The sequence below is a fragment of the Chiloscyllium plagiosum genome, chromosome 1 (genome assembly GCF_004010195.1).
Source record: "Chiloscyllium plagiosum isolate BGI_BamShark_2017 chromosome 1, ASM401019v2, whole genome shotgun sequence".
Taxonomy (NCBI): Eukaryota; Metazoa; Chordata; class Chondrichthyes; order Orectolobiformes; family Hemiscylliidae; genus Chiloscyllium; species Chiloscyllium plagiosum.
This window is the reverse complement of record NC_057710.1, coordinates 57509305-57526503: the sequence shown is the minus strand read 5'-3', so window position 1 is coordinate 57526503 and position 17199 is coordinate 57509305. Positions and strand designations below refer to the sequence as shown.

At 43.1% G+C, this 17199-nt stretch overlaps 1 protein-coding gene across 2 annotated transcripts in view; it reads left to right on the top strand.

Moving 5' to 3' along the window:
* Window positions 1–8926: 8926 nt before the first annotated feature.
* The window catches only part of LOC122548471 (myosin-IIIb), a 176406-nt gene continuing 168133 nt past the window's right edge, over window positions 8927–17199 (top strand). Inside the window, exon 1 of one of the 2 annotated variants that reach the window (XM_043687195.1) lies at window positions 8927–9084. In XM_043687195.1, the coding sequence (XP_043543130.1) occupies window positions 9067–9084 (18 nt within the window). In that variant the 5' untranslated portion in view covers window positions 8927–9066. Of the gene's footprint in view, window positions 9085–9144; window positions 9612–17199 lie in introns of those variants that run through there. The other variant, XM_043687186.1, reaches the window with a different exon arrangement.

The window sequence follows — 17199 nt, the reverse complement described above, 5'->3', positions numbered from 1 at the left end:
TCACAGAGGATCCTTCAGTAAATTAAGAAATTACATACCTATTGTCTCATGCTTGAAAGTCTTCAAAAAGGAAATAACGTTAGAACATAAAAATGAAACACTTTTGCAAATTATGGTATTTCTTCAACAAAGCCAATAATCCAAATTCCTTCTGGTTATACAACGCTAGGTCTTGTAAAACATAATAAATGGATACAGTAACACAATTCTGTAAACTGCCTTGTGGGACTGCAAAGTTTTAAAAATCACACCGTTATATCTTCCAATATTTAATTAATAGGACAGCAAATTCGTTGTGCACTTGAATTTATCAAAATATAATTACCATTTCATTTTTAAAGTAATTTAGTGAATTGGTAGGCCTTTAAACTATAAGCTAGGCATGCAGAACGGGTCAAATGGAAGAAGATTTAGAAATCTAAAAAGCAACTTTTTTTATTCATTCATGTTTTGAGGGTGTCGCTAAACAAGTCAACACTTCTTGCACATCCATGGCTGCCCTGAGAGGCTGGTGGTGAGCTTCCTTCTCGAATTGCTGCAGCCCATTTGGTCTAGGTACACCTACAATGTTGGCAGTGAGGGAATTCAGGGATTTTGACCCTGTGACATTTCAAGGAATGGCAATAGATTTCCAAGTCAGAACAGTAATTGGATTGGAGGGGAAATTGCAGGTGCTGGTGTTCCTATGTATCTGCTGCCCTTATCTTTTCAGATGATAGTGGTCAGGGGTTTCGAAGGTACTGTCTGAAGAGCCTTGCTGAACTTCTGCAGTGCATCTTAGAGATGATATGCACTACTGTACTGAGCACAATGATGGGGGAGTGAAAATTTGTGGTTGTGGTGCCAATGAAGCAGGCTGTTTTTACTGGATGGTATTAAGCTTCTTTTTTGGTATTTGAAGCTGCACTCATCCAGGCAAAAACGATTAAAAAATTAGGAGTAGAATTAGGTCATTCAACCCATCACGTCTGTTCCACCATTCGATCATGGCTGATATGTTTCTCAACCTCAATCTCCTGCCTTCTCCCCATAACCTTTGAACTCCTTACTAATCAAGAACCTAAATATTCCTGTCTTAATTACACTCAGTGACGTGGCCTCCAAAGCCTTCTATGGCAAGGAGTTCCACAGAGTTGCCACCTTCTGGTTGAAGAAATTCCTCCACATCTCATTTCTAATGGGTCGTCCTTTCATCTGAGGTTGTGCCCTTGGGTCTTAGTCTTTGCTGTGACTGGAAACATCTTCTCCACGTCCATTCTGTGCAGGCCTCTCAATATTCTGTGAGTTTCAATAAGGTGTCCCCTCGCCCTTATTAATCTCATTGAGTACAGACCCAGAGGCCTCAATTGCTCCTCATATGACAAACCCTTCATCTCTGGCGTCATTCTTGTAAGCCTCTTCTGGATCCCCTCCAACATTAGCACATTTTCAGTTTAATACAGGGCCCAAAACTACTCACAATATTCCAAATACGGTTTGAACAGAGCCTTATGCAGCCTTAATAGTAGATTTCTGCTCTTTAATTCTTGCCCTGTTGACATGAATTCTAACATGACATTTGCCTTCCTAACTGTCAATTGAACCTGCAGGTTAATCTTAAGAGAATCCTGAAATAGTACTCCTATGTCTCTTCATATTTCAGATTTCCAAAGTCTTTTTCCATTTAGAAAATAGTCTATACTTATATTCAATCCTACCAAGGTGCATTACCTCACACTTTCAAATGTATTCCATCTACCATTTCCTTGCCCACTCTCCTAGCTTGTCCAAGTCTTTCTGCAGCCTCCTCATTTCCTGTCCCTCCACCTATCTTTGTGTCATTTGCAAACTTAGCAACAATGCCCTCAGTTACTTATAGAGTTGTAGAGACATACAGCACAGAAACAGCCCCATCAGTCCAATTCATCCATTATGACAAGATATCCTGAATTAATTGAGTCCTATTTGCCAGCATTTGGCCTATATCCCTCTAAACTCTTCCTATCCTGGTGCTTTTTTAATATTGTAATTGTACTAGTCTCCACCACTTCCTCTGGTAGTTCATTCCTTGCATGCACCACCCTCTGCACGAAAACGTTGTCCCTTAGCCGCCAGTTAAATCTTATCCCACTCACTCCAAACCTAGGCCCAGTAGGTTTGAACTCCCCTATCCTATCCATGCCCCTCATGACTTTATAAACCTCTATAAGGTCACCCCTCAGCTTCTGACATTCCAGGGAACACAGCCCCAACCTGTTCAGCCTCTCCCTGTAGCTCAAATCCTCCAACTTCAGGTGCGCCCTTTCAGGTTTAACAAAATCTTCTTCATTCAGATGCTTAATGTATCATGTGAAAAGTTGTGGTCCTAGCATTGACCCCTGAGGAACTCCCCTAGTCACTGGCTTCTATCCTGAAAATGACCCTGTTATCCTTACTTTCTGCCTTCTATCAGTCAGCAAATCCTCTATCCATGCCAGTACCTTGCCCTTACACCATGGGCTTTTATTTAACAGCCTCTTGTGGCATGTCGTCAAAGGCCTTCTGGAAATCCAAACAGATCACATCCACTTGCTCTCCTTTGCCTAACTTGCTCATTATCTCCTCAAAGAATTCAAACAGATTTGTCAGATTTGACCACCCTTGACAAAGCTGTAGTGACTCAGCCCTATTTTACCATGCACCTCCAAGTACTCCACAATCTCATCTTTAATAATGGACTCTCAAATCTTACTAAGACTGAGGTCAGGCTAACCAGCCTATAGTTTCCTCTTAAACAGGGTTGCTACACTAGCCACTTTCCAGTCCTTTGTAACCCTCCACGATTCCAGTGATTCTTGAAAGATCACCACCAATACCTCCACAATTTCCTCAGCTAATTTCTTCAGAAACCATCCAGTTTGTGTCATTAATCCACCATCACACTAAGTAGGGAGTATTCTATCACACTCCTGAATAGTATCTGGTGGATGATGGAAAGACTTTGGAAAGTCAGGAGGGGAGTTACTTGCTGCAGGAATCCGAGACTCTGCCATGAACTTGTAACCAGAGTTACCGTGTGGCTAGTCTGAATTAACTTCAGGTCAGTGTTATCACTGAGGGAAAGTTCCCTGTGAAGTGTGTAGCCACAAAAAGCTGCACAGACCGACTGATGTGTCAATGAATAGCTTCCACCTCTGGAAGCCACTACCGCTCTTGGAACTTGGAGGTGTGCACAGTGGCAAGAAAGGTTAGTGGGAATGTCACAGCCCAGCAAACTGATTGTGAGGGATTTGGTGGTGGGAACGCCATTGAATGTAAAGTGACAATGATTAAATTCTCTCGGTGGAGATGGTCATTGGCTGGCATTTGTCAGCTCAAGCCTGGGCCTTCTCCAGGTCTTGCTGCATTTGGAGATGAGATACTTCAGTATTTAAGGAGTCCTGGATGCTTCTGAATACTGTGCAGTTATCAACAAACATCTGATTATACCAAAATTGCCAATAATGCCGAGGAAACTCAACATAGAAACCAGAGCAGCAACCCATTGGATGCTCACACTATTTCTGCTTTGCATTACCGTGTCTTTATGCTTTGCTTCCTCAGCCACAGATACTAGGCTGATATCACTTTTGTCTTGCTTTGGTGTTTAGTGCAGACACAAAGGAAGGAAACACGTCTTGGTTGTTGCTGAGCCTTAGGCAAGTTAAGGGGGGAACCTTTGCCCAGGGAGTCTCAGCTCAGTGGGATAAATACCTACGGTTCTGATACCTGCTCAGGACAGTCAGAGTCAGGATCCACACCACTCCACATAAAGGGGGGGGGGAGTCACTGTTCGTGCAGCCCCCTAACATCTTGCCTCTTCTGGCCCTATTGTGGGCAGATTTCTCTCCTGGAATGAGAGAGAGGTAGGTATTAAGGGAGATGAAAGTGGTTGGCACAGTGGCTGCTTCTGGGTCAGGTAGGGAGGGATCCTGAGTAGGCAGCACAGAGGGCATGGTTAGTGGTATCGGGGTATGGGCTGTGTAGCAACGAGTGAGGGAAGATGCTGGAGGACGGACCCAGCAGAGGTGGCAGCTCAGTGGGATACAGAGAGAATTACCTTAGGGTGTCCTCCAGATTGATTCCAGACCCCATGAAGTCCCACGGCATCAGGTCAAACTTAGTTAGGAAACTTTGCACAGGTTATCATATAATAGCCACCATTCCTTCATTGAGTCACAGACTCCCCACAGTGTGGAAGCAAGCCATTCAGACCATCGAATCTGCATCAACCCTCTGAATAGCATGTCATCCAGCCCCATGGCCCCCATCCCATGCCCCATAACCACCCATTTAGCATGGCCAATCCACCTGATCTGCACATCTGTAGGTGGTAGCCAGAACATTCGGTGGAAACAGGGAGAAACAAAGACACAGGGAGCACATGTAAACTCCAAACAGACAGTCTCCCAAGGCTGAAATTGAACCCAGGTGCCTGACCCTGCGAGGCAGCAGTGTTATGCCACTGTGCCATTCACAGTTGGTGAGGGAACCAGCAAGAGAAAAAAAAACTTGACCTCATCTTTACCAACCTCCTGGCTGCAGATACATCTGTCCATGACAGACTGGCCACCGCATGGTCCTTGTGGGGACAAAGTCTCATCTTCACATTGAGAATAACTTCCATTGTGTTGTGTGGTTCTATCACCGTGTTAAATGTGATAGACTTTGAACAAATCTAGCAACTCAAGACAGTGCATCCATGAGGTGTTGTGGGCCATCAACAGCAGCAGAACTGTACTCCAGCACAATCTGTAACTCATAGCCTGGCATATCCCCCACTCAATGATTATCATCAAACCAGGGGATCAAACCTGGTTCAATGTAGAAGGACATATAGGAGTAGCACCAGGCATACCTGAAGATGAGGTGTCAACCTGGTGAAGCCACCAAACAGGTCTATTTGCAAAAGCAGCAAGTGATGGACAGAGCTAAGTGATCTCACAACCATTGGATCAGATCTAAACTCTGCAGACTAACCATATCCAGTGTGAATAATGTTAGAAAATTAAACAACTCATCGGAGGCGGAAGATGGTCCATAAATATCCCCATCCTCAATGATGGAAAAGCCCAGCATATCAGTGCAAAAGATAAGGCTGAAGCATTCACACCCTGGGACACGCGCACCAACCAACCCAACCGCCCCGTGGCTGAACACTTTAATTCCGCCAAGGACATGCAGGTACTTGGCCACCTCCATCCCAGACCCTGACCACACGACACCTGGAGAAAGAGTGCCTCATCTTCCGCCTAGGAACCCTCCAACCACATGGGACGAATGTAGATTTCTCCAGCTTCCTCCCCCCCTACCTTTTATCTCAGCCCGCTTGGCACACCAGCCTCATTCCTGAAGAAGAGCTTATGCCCGAAACGTCGATTCTCCTGCTCCTTGGATGCTTACTGGCCTGCTGTGTTTTTCCAGCACCACATTTTTCAACTCTGGTCTCCAGCATCTGCAGTCCTCACTTCCCCTCTGAAGCATTCACAGCAATCTTCAGCCAAAAGCTCCAAATGGATCATCTATCTCAGCACCCTCCAGTGGTCCCCAACATGCCAAATGCCAGTTTTCATCTAATTCGATTCACTCCACATGATATCAATAAAATAGTTGGATGCACTGGATACTACAAAGGCTTGGACTCTGACAACATTCTAGTAATGGTATTGCTGGCTGGTGCTCCAGAACCTGCTGCTCCCCTAGCCATGCTATTCTAGTATAGTTATAACACTGGCATCTACTCGACAATGTGGAAAATTGCCTGGTATGTCCTGTACACAGAAAGTAGGATAAATACAATGGGGCCAGTTACTGCCCCCATCAGTCTACTCTCGATCACCAGTAAAGTGATGGAAGGTGTCATCAACAGTGCTATCAAGCAGCACCTGCTCAGCAATAACCTGCTCAGTGATGCCCAGGTTGGGTTCTTTCAGGGCCACTCAGCTCCTGACTTCATTACAGCTTTGGTTCAAACATAGACAGAAAAGGAGAAAGTGAGGACTGCAGATGCTGGAGATCAGAGTCGAGAGTGTGGTACTAGAAAAGCACAGCAGGTCAGGCAGCATTCGAGGAGCAGGAGAATGAGGCTGATGGGCTGGGGTGCTGAGAGATAAATGGGAGGGGGATGGGTTGGGAGGAAGGTAGATGAGTTTGCGATAGGTAGATAAAGGTGGGGAGAAGGTGGTAGGTCGGAGAGGAGGGTGGAGCAGATAGACAGATCAAGGGGGCCATGATGAGTTGGACAAAATAAGAGCTGAATTCCAGAGATGAGGTGAAAGTGACAACTTTTGACATCAGGGCTGCATTTGACCGAGTGCGGCATAAAGGTGCCCTTGAAAAATTGGAATCAATGGGAATTGGAGGAAATCTCTCACTGGTTGAAGTTATATTTAGCACTTAGGAAAATGGCCATTGTTGTTAGAAGTCAGTATATCAGCTCCAGGACATCTCTGAAAGAGTTCCTCAGGATATGTCCCAGGCCCAACTATCTATCTTCAGCTACTTCATCAATGACCTTCCCTCCATCATAAGGTCAAAAGTAGATATGCTTGCTGATGATTGTACAATGTTCAGCACCAGTCGCGACTCCTCAGATACTGAATTAGTCCATATTCAAACACAACAAGATCTCGACAATATCCAGGCTTGGGCTGACAAATGGCAAATAACATTTGCACCACACATATGCTGGGAAATGACCACCTGCAATAAGAGACAACCTAACCACTGCCCCTTGATGATGATGGTACCATCACTGAGTCCTATCAGCATCTTTGTGGTTACCATTGACCAGAAACTCAACGGGGCTTACCACATAAACACATGGCTACAAGAGCAGGTGAGAGGCTAGGAACACTCAGCAAGTAACTCACTTCCTGACTCCCCAAAGCCTGTCCCCAATCTATAAGGCATAAGTCTTATAGATGGAATAATTCCCACTTGCCTGGATGGGTGCAGCTCCAACACCACTCACAAAGCTTGACCAATCCTGGACAAAGCAACCTGCTTGATTGGCACCACCTCCACAATCCCACCACCACTGGTGCTCAGTAGTAGCAGTATGTACTATTTACAAGATGCATCAGAAGGCAGTGCTCCCATTTATCCGCTGCTCTTGTCCTTCCAGAAGAAGTGGTCCTGGATTTGGAAGGTAATGTCTGAGGACTTTTAGTGAAATTCACTAAAGATCCTCAGACAGTACCTTCCAAACCCATGACCACTTCTATCTAGAAGGACAAGAGCAGGAGGCAAATGGGAACACCACCTTGTGAAAGTTCCCCTCCAAGCCACCTATCATTCTGATTTGGAAATGTATCGCCATTCCTTCACCGTCACTTGGTCAAAATCCTTGAACTCCATCCCTTGGAGCATTGTGGATGAACCTACAGCATGCGGACTACAGTGGTTCAAGAAGGTTGCTCACCACCACCATGTCAAGGCAATTATGGATGGGCAATAAATGCTGGCTGGCCAACAACAGCCATGCCCTATGAATGAATAAAAATGTTATAATATTTTTGTTATTCACTCATGGGATATGGGCGTCATTGGTTGGGCCAGCATTTATTGCCCACCCTAGCTGCACTTAAGGTGGTGGTGAGCTCAGTTCTTGAACCTCTGCAATCCAGGATATTGAAAAATGGAACCAAATGTAGTGGAGATAGAGATCTACCATGATCTAAGTGAACGATGGAACAGGTTGGAGAAGCAGAACTCCTACTCGTATCCCAAATGTTCCCTTAATTCTATTGATATTTCAGCAGCATATAACATGAAAATATGATTCTGAGTGTCAACACACCCCAGAAACTCGGAGGACTCAGGTTTACAGGATACCTCTCACTCAGTGGGTATATGATTGCAATTAGAATCCCGTCAAAGTCTAAAGGTCACATGTGGGCCATTGATGTCATATCTGTGTAAGCGATTAAATCAAACCATGAATAACTCTGTTAAAGTGCTCTTCTTTGTCAATAGGAGAAGATATTTTGAACAGTAAATAATGGTTTCCTGGGTTGATTGACTGGTCATTACTGAGTTTCTTGTGTACATCAAAACAAACTTGCACTGCAGGGCAATCTCTCCACAGACTGTCAAATGTTGAAATCTAAAACAAATTTAAAAACCATCAAGCAGGTGAAGGGGGTGGGGAAGTATGGTTTATTATTTTGGGTAGAAAGACTATCCTTTATAGAGGTAGCAATGTATTTTTTATTGCTAACAATTAATGAGTGGATTCAAAATTTTCCATTTTGGCAAAATTTTAAAAATGGTAAATAAATATCAATACTCAACAAATAGTAGTCATGATTCGGAGATGCCGGTGTTGTACTGGGGTGTATAAAGTTAAAAATCACACAACACCAGGTTATAGTCCAACAGGTTTAATTGGAAGCACACTAGCTTTCGGAGCGACGCTCCTTCATCAGGTGGTAGTGGAGAGCTCGATCGTAACACAGAATTTATAGCAAAAATTTACAGTGTGATGTAACTGAAATTATACATTGAAAAAATGATTGTCTGTTAAGCCTTTCATCTGTTAGAATACAGTGAAAGTTTCACTTCTTTCATGTGTAAATCACACGATTTACTATCACCTGATAAAGGAGTGTCACTCCGAAAGCTAGTGTGCTTCCAATCAAACCTGTTGGACTATAACCTGGTGTTGTGTGATATTTAACTTTGTACACCCCAGTCCAACACCGGCATTTTCAAATCATGATTACCTCAATAAGAAAGGGAGAACATCGTTTCAAGAAATACTTATTGCTTCACCATTATCCTCTCTAAAACAGCTTCCCAAATTGGATTGGAGCCGCCCAGGCTCTGCACTTTGCAGACTGGCAAGTGGGTGAAAGTGCTCTGGGCTAGAACTCCCCGTGAATGGCTGAGTTTCCATCTGAAGAGATGACCTTTTCACTGCACTTTCGGGCATTGTGTTTCTCAAGCAGCGACATTCCGCATTTCAATCGCAGATTACTAACACGGGTTTCTCACTCCCGTGTGCTCTACTTTTAGAACCACACCCGGCAATTCTAAACCCTCTCCCCGAACAACCAAAACTTTGGAATGAAGAAAGTACCAGAGGTATACACACAAACAGTAGTAATAAAACTTGACTAGATCCTGAGAAGATGTTAGGTTTATTAATGAGGTTGAGTTTAGTGTTTGGCTGTAGTCAGTCAGCAGCCCCGTTAGGGGGCGCAGAGGAGCACCTTCGCTTTCCCTTTGTAGGGGACACCTTCAGAGCTGCTGGTGCTTTCCTGGTGAAATGTGGCTTTGTACAAATATAACAATTGAGTTAACGTTCTGAGTATTGGGAGGGTAGCTCTCGTGTCGTGATACGAGTGCCTTCAAGGGCAGCATTTGGTCAAGAGAAGATTTCCTTCAGGAGTAGCTGAGGGTGGGATGTGCCTTGTGGGGGAGGAACTTTGTTGAAGGTTGGAGCAGAAATTGGGGAATGAGCAGTGTCTGTGAGCACACGGTTCCCGAGTGACTGAGCCTCCCCCATGGCTGGGTGCGGGATGCCCGAGGACCTGGCCACGCTCTCCGAGCTGGACGAGAGCGTTCTCCTGGAGGTGCTGAGCACCAGATTCCGGCATGATCACGTTTATGTGAGTAACTTCAGTTCCACTCCGGGAGTGGCTGGGGAGCTGGGAGAAAGTGTACTTGCCTTAAGCCGACTCTAATTAGAAAAGCAATATCCGGAACATTTAGTTTTCTTTCATAGACCTGAACGAACTGTGCATTGTGCTGCGAGGGGATCGCTTTGTAACCTTCACTCTTCCCAAACTGAGCTGAGCGCTCCCCGACCTACTTTTGTTCAGTTAACAGGAGTATTCCCACAGCAGCTGAGCGAAGTTTTTTGTTTTTGTATAACACATTTGAGAAGCACCCATGAAACTGGCTAGTGTTTCCATTGAAAACTCAGCTAATGTGTGTTCGTGTATTAATTGGATTTTCGGGCCAATTATTAGTTTAATGGCCCTTTAAGTGTAATTGATTCCACCTCGTTTAAGTTAGGGAAAGGTAGTGTACCACCTCTCAGATAAAGACATACTCTGAAAATTTCCCGGAGTTTTGTTTTGCTGCATGAGCCTATGATAGCGTCAGCACTGTATTTCTAGAAAACTGGATATAGTCCTGCACCGGTGGTAAACACATCCCAGGTTATCATGAGTTATACAGCATGGAAACAAGACCATGTTCCCGAGTTAAACAGGACCCACTTCCTGCGCTTGGCCCATAACCCTCAATCTTTGTTATTCATGATCCAAATGTCTTTCAAATGTTGTAACTGCATCTGCGTCCACCACTTTCTCTGGCAGTTGGTTCCACACACGAAGCACTGAAAAAAAAAGTTGCCCTTCAGGTCCTTTTTAAGTCTTTCTCCTCTCACCTTAAAAACATACCCCATAGTTTTAAACTCTCCCAATCTGGAGAAAAGATCCTGTCATTCACCTTTCTACACCCTTCATGATTTTATAAACCTCTAAGGTCACCTCATCACCTCCAATGAAAACAATCTCAGCTTTCCAAACTATACTTATATCTCAAACCATCCATTCCCAGCAACATCCTGGTTATTTCTTTTCTGAACCCCCATCAGTTTAATAATCACCTTACTATAACGGTAACCAGAATGGCACACAGTACTTAAGAAGAGGCATCGCCAATGTCTTGTACAACCTCAAACCTGACATCGCAACTCTTGTATTCAGTGTCTAAATTAGAGTGGTGCTGAAAAGCACAGCAGGTCAGGCAGCATCTGAGAAGCAGGAAAGTCGATGTTTTGGGCAAAAGCCATTCATCAGGAATTCTGAGGAATAAAGGCAAGTGTGCTAAATGCCACCTTAGCCATCCTGTCTACATGTGACGCACATTTTAAAGAATTACGTACCCGAACCCTGGGGTCTCTGTTCTACAACACTGCCAAAGGCCTTGCCTTTAATTGAATAAGTCCTGTCCTCGTTTGTATTACCAAAATGCAATACCTCATATCCAAATTAAATTAACTGCTATTCATCAACCCATTGACCCAAGTCATAGGGTCTGTTTCCATGCTGTATGACTCTTCAGTCCAATCAGTCCTTGCTAAACATAATCCCAAACTAAACTAGTCCCACCTGCCTGCTTTTGGCCTAAATCCTTCAATCTTTCCTATTCGTGTACTTACCCAAAGCTTTTTAAAAGTTGCATTGTGCCCATATCCACCACTTCCCCAGGTAGTTCATTCATCAAGGTACCTTTTGTAATCTTGGATAACCCTCTTCACTGTTCACTATACCATCAACTTTGGTGTCATCTGCAAACTTACTAACTGTGCCTCCTATTTTCTCATCCAAATCGTTCACAGAAATGTCAAAAAAATGAACCCAGTATTGATCCCTGTGGAACAATGCTGTTCACAGGTCTCCAGTTTGAAAAACAATCCACCTACACCACCCTCTCTCGTGCTGTCAAGCCAATTTTGTATTCAGTTAGTCGGCTCACCCTGAATTCCATCTGATCTAATTTTACGAATTGGTCTAGCGTGTGGAACCTTCTCAAAGTCTACTGCTGTGTCTCATCAATCTTTTTGGTTACTTTATTAAAACACTCAATCAAGTTTATGAGACATGAGTTCCCTCATAAAAACTGTGCTGACTATCTCTAATCAGTCCTTGATTTTCCAATTGCATGTAAATCCTATCTTTCAGAATCGCCTCCAAAACCGATGTTAGACTCGCAGGTTTGTAGTTTCCAGGCTTTTCCTTAGTGTTCTTGCACGATGGAACAATATTAGTCATCTTCCAATACTTCACCCCAGCTATTTCTACTAGAGGCCCCACAATTTCCTCCCTAACTTCCCACAACATCCTGGGTAACTTTGATCTAGTCTTGGACATTTATCTACCTTTTTTGTTTTCTAAGACCTCCGGTACTTCCTCTTTAATGTGAACTGCTTTCAGTGTGTCAATATTTATTTCCCTGAGTTCTCTAACCTCCATTTCTTCCTCCCCAGTAAAAACTGGCACAAAATATTCTTTTAATATCTCTCCCATCTTCTGAGGTTGCTGTGATGCACTTGAAGAATCCTTTTGGATTACCTCTAACCTTACCTGTCAAAGTTATCTCATATCCCCTCTTTGTCCCTCAATCTCCCTCTTAAGAGTGCCCCTACACTTTTTGCACGCTGAGATTCAGTGGATTCCAATTGTCTATATCTCATGATGCTTTTAAAATCTTGATTAAAACCTCAATATATTTACTGATCCATTTTTCCCTAATCTTACCAGCCTTGCCTAGATTTGAAGAAATTTTAATCTTCAATGCTGTCTTCCCTATACAGCTCCCCCCCGCCATCACCAAATCTGGATGCAGAGGATCCTACCAGAGGGTGGTGCAGATTTCAACTGTACTCAAGACATGTTTCTTAGTCACTGCATCTCAAATGCCCAGATTTAAATGTTTTAAAATATTATCTTGAAACATGTGAATACTTTTGATTCAGTGGGGTGTTAAGTTTTTAAACCTCTTTCATTGTCAGTGACACTCCCAGCCAAGGCCAGTTCTGTTGTCCATCACTAACGGTCCTGGAACTGAGTGCTTTAATCAGATATTGCAACAGGTCAACCATGTTGTGGGTCTGGAGTCACATGTAGACCAGGTGAACATGGCAGGTTTTCTTCCTTAAGTGTCCTTAGTAGACAGATGAATTTTTACAACAATTAGTGGTTTTCTCTGTCACTTACTAATAGCTTTATATTCCAGACTTATTCATTTAAATTTTAAAAATAACACCAGCCATTGTGGTAGGATTTAAGACCCTGTCCCCCAGATAACTAGTCCAGGCCCCTGGATTACTATCCACGTTAGACCCCCCAGGTTCTGCGATTGCTAACACACAGTCACTTATTGTTTTGGATTTTAAGGTACTGACTTTATTGAACATTTGGTTTTACTTTGGCTGCTGCCTTTTATTTGTGAATAGTAAAGATGAATAATTGTGGTTATTGAAATTTATTGCAAGTGAAATGTTTTGGGAATATTTTGAGAACATGCTATAGAAAGACACACAGTAAAATACTGCAGAGGCTGGAAATCTGAAACAAAAATAGTGTGGGTCATTTTTAGCAGGTTATGAAAACTCTGTAAAACCAGGAATGTGAGTTAACATTTTTTTTCAGATATATGATCCTTCGTAAGAAAAAAAAATCAAACCTTGTGTAAGTGCTTTAATGCTGTCAAGTAATAGGTGTCAGGTTTGTGTGCACATCCTCTGCCCACTCTGTTGGAGCTGTCCGTAGAAATAAATGAACAAAGGACGTGCAATCACTGACTTATTGTGATAGATATAAAACTGTAGAGGAGATGTATATGAATTCCTTTCTTGATTGGAGTGACACTCCCATGTTAGACTCATAGAATCCCTACTGTGCAGATAGAGGCCATTTGGCCCCTCAAATCTGCATCAGCCCTACCTTGCCAATCCCCATAACTCAGTATTTGTTGTGGCCAATCCATCTAACTTGCACATCTTTGGACTGTGGTAGGAAACCAGAGCACCTGGAGGAAACCCACACAGATACATGGAGAATATATAGAGTTTGTACAGTAACCCAAGGCAGGAGTTACTGTGAGGCAGTCGTGCTAACCACTGAGCCACCGTGCTGTCCATGCTGGACCACGTGCTCTTGTAAATTGGATCCATGTTAAAATTGAACAGTGAAAGGAAAAAAAGAGGAATTGTGTTTGCATAGTGGGTATCATATTTCCAGGAAGTCCCAAAGTATGGCTTACCTGTCAAAAAATTTCTATTTTAAGGGACCACTTGATTCCAGCACTAGGTTCAGTTTTGGTCTTGTGAAACAGCTGGGTCCTAATAGTAATGCAGAGATGTGGCTTCAGGCTGATCTGAACTTTGAGGAAAGACTGGTGAAAATGGAGGCCCTTAGCCTTGGAAAACGACAACTGAGAGTACATCTTCCACAAATATGCAAGATGTCAAACCATAGCCAGTAACAACAACAAACTGAAACAACAGGTCTAGTCCATCGAGCATGATGTCGTTTTTATTAAATCTTGTTTGATTTGTACCATGGCTTTTTTTTTAACCCAACTCCATGAGCTCTTTGCCGATGATAACCTAATGATAGTAGAAAGTGAGGACTGCAGATGCTAGAGATCAGCGTTGAGAGTGTGGTGCTGGAAAAGCACAGCAGCTCAGGCAGCATCGGAGGAACAGGAAGAATCAGGGCTTGTGCCCAAAACATCGATTCTCCAGCTCCCCCGATGCTGCATGACCTGCTGTGCTTTTCCAACACACTCGACACTGATAATCTAGTGATGCCTACCTTAAAACCTAAATTCTCTCATAACGCATCATCTTTTGATGGCGTCTACCCTTTTTTGTGGGGGGAAATAATACCCTCTGCCTTGACTTTAGCATGGCCTGACCCTAATTTTAAAATTTCTATTCCATTGCTCTTATGTCCCACTACAGAAAATAATTTTCTTCTACCTTATCAACCCCTTTTGTCATGTTAAACACCTCAGTAGACTACTTCCTAACCTTCTAATATCAATGTAAATTGATGTAAATTGTCTTCATAATCTAGCCCTTTTAAACCCTGGAATTTTCGCTGTTCCCCACTTAAAGCTAATTTATCCTTCCTGGAGAAGTGCATCATAATGAGTTAAGCATCCCTCCCTTGTGGATTGCTGTGGGTCTCCTTGTAAGTGGATGTGCCTAGGGAGCATTAACTACCTATTTGAGAGCATCAATGGCATCCAAGTGGGAGCTCTTCTGCCTTCTTGTCCCAAGCATTACTGGGGCAAGGCATTAGGGTGCCCGAGCTGCACCCACTTGCCTGATCATTTGCTCCCCTCTCCCTTTTTGTGAAACTCATGTTTGGGAGACATTTAAAGTTTGGCCCGGAGTTCATCATAAAAATCAAGGGTGACGCTTGTCATTCCATCTGGAGGGAGTTCTGTGCTGTCAGAGCTGCTGATTTTGGAATATTTGTAAAGCATTTGGCATATAGTGTAGCAGTGAAAGGTGCTATATAAATTCAAGTCTCTCTTTAAAATGACAAATCAAAATGAGGTGTCAACCTGGGGAGGCTACAACACAGGATTACTCACAGGCTAACTTGTTGGAGTCCTATCTGGTGTAAAGGAATGTGGTTGTTGGAGGTCAATCATCTCAGCCACACGACATCTCTGTAGGAGTTCCTCAGGATACTGACTAGGGCCCAGTCAACTGCTTCAAGAATGACTTCCCTCTGCAAAGTTAGAAGTGAGGATGTTCACTGACTCCTCCACTGCATAGTAGCAGCAGTATCTACCATCTACATGATGCACTGCAGCAAATCTCCATGGTTCCTTAGACAGTACTTTCCAAACCACAACTACTACGATGTAGCAGGACAAGTCACAGCAGATACAAGGGAACACCACCACCACCTATAGGTTCCCCTCCAATCCACAAATGATCGTGACTTGGAACTATTTTGCTGTTTCTTCCCTGTCACTGGTTCAAAACTCTGGAAGTTCCTCCCTAACAGCACTATGGATGTGCCAAAATCACAATTACTGCAGTACAAAAAACAAAAAAATTAAAGCACAGGAGCAGGCACTTCAGCCCTTCAAGCCTGCACTGATCCAGATCCTCTATCTAAACCTGTTGCCTATTTTCTAAGGATCTGTATCCCTTTGCTCCCTGCCCATTCATCTATCTGTCTAGATACATCTTGAATGATGCTATCATGCCTGCCTTTACCACCTCTGCTGACAATACGTTCCAGGCACGTACCACCCTCTGCGTAAAGAACTTTTCACTCGTGTGTTCCTTAAACTTTTCCCCCTCATCTTGAACTTGTGACCCCTAGTAATTGAGTCCCCCACTCTGGGGGGGGAAAAAGCTTCTTGCTATCCACCCTGTCTATACCATTTTTGTGAAGGTTTATAGCTCCGGTTGAGGTTCAGGTTGTAGGTTTGCTTGCTAGTTTGAGATGGCAGCTCACTATCTCCATCTCCCAAGGTTATCCGGGTTCGGCAATAAATGCTGGTCTAGAAATAATATCAATGTCTTTTTGAATGAACGAAAAGTTGAAAAATTTTTAGTTTTAAATTGCAATATCAATATTCTATCTCTAATCACCCAAATGTTTAATGATTCATTTTATAATTTTGATGATTTAAGATCATACACTCAAATGGTATGGATTGTTCATTTAAAATGTCACTTCACTTGAACTGAAGTTCAGCCTTTAAGATCTCTCAAATTTGAATTATATCATAAGATGAGGAATGTAGAATGAAATGGTTGTTTAAGATATGCAAAATCAGTGTGGTTATTCAGATTGAAATAAGTCATAAAATGGTGTTCCACAAGTTTCTGTGCTAGTAACGCTATTGTTGACCATTTACATGAATGATTTTTAGTCCAGGAGTTAGGCAACTCTGTCTCAGACTGTATCAAATTTGGAGAAATAATTAACACTGAGGAAAAATGCAGCAAGAAGGGGACATGAAAGGTCCTTAATTGGTAGGATTTGGGATAACCCTAAGGCTTTCTATAGGTATGTCAGGAATAAAAGAATGACTAGAGTAGGAATAGGTCCAGTCAAGGATAGTAGTGGGAAGTTGCGTGTGGAGGCTGAAGAGATTGGGGAGACACTGAATGAATACTGACGAAAAGTTATCAATCAGGAACAGGACATTGTTGTCAATGTGAATACTGAGTCACAATTAAGTAGAATGAATGGCTTTGAGGTATGTAGAGAAGAGGTGTTGGAAATTCTGGAAAGGGTGAAAATAGATAAGTACCCTGGGCCTGATGGCATTTATCCTAGGATTCTCTGGGAAGCAAGGAAGGAGATTGCAGAGCCATTGGCCTTAATTTTTATGTCCTCGTTGTCTACAGGAATAGTGCCAGAAGACTGGAGGATAGCAAATGTGGTCCCCTTGTTCAAAAAGGGGAGTAGGGATAACCCTAGTAACTATAGACCGGTGAGTCTCACTTCTGTTGTGGGCAAAGTCTTAGAGAGAATTGTAAGGGATAGGATTTAGGCACATCTGGATAGCAATAATGTGATCAAGGATAGTCAGCATGGTTTTGTGAAGGGCAAGTCGTGCCTCACAAACCTTATTGAATTCTTTGAAAAGGTGACGAAGGAGGTTGATGAGGGGAAAGCGGTAGATGTGGTATAAATGGAT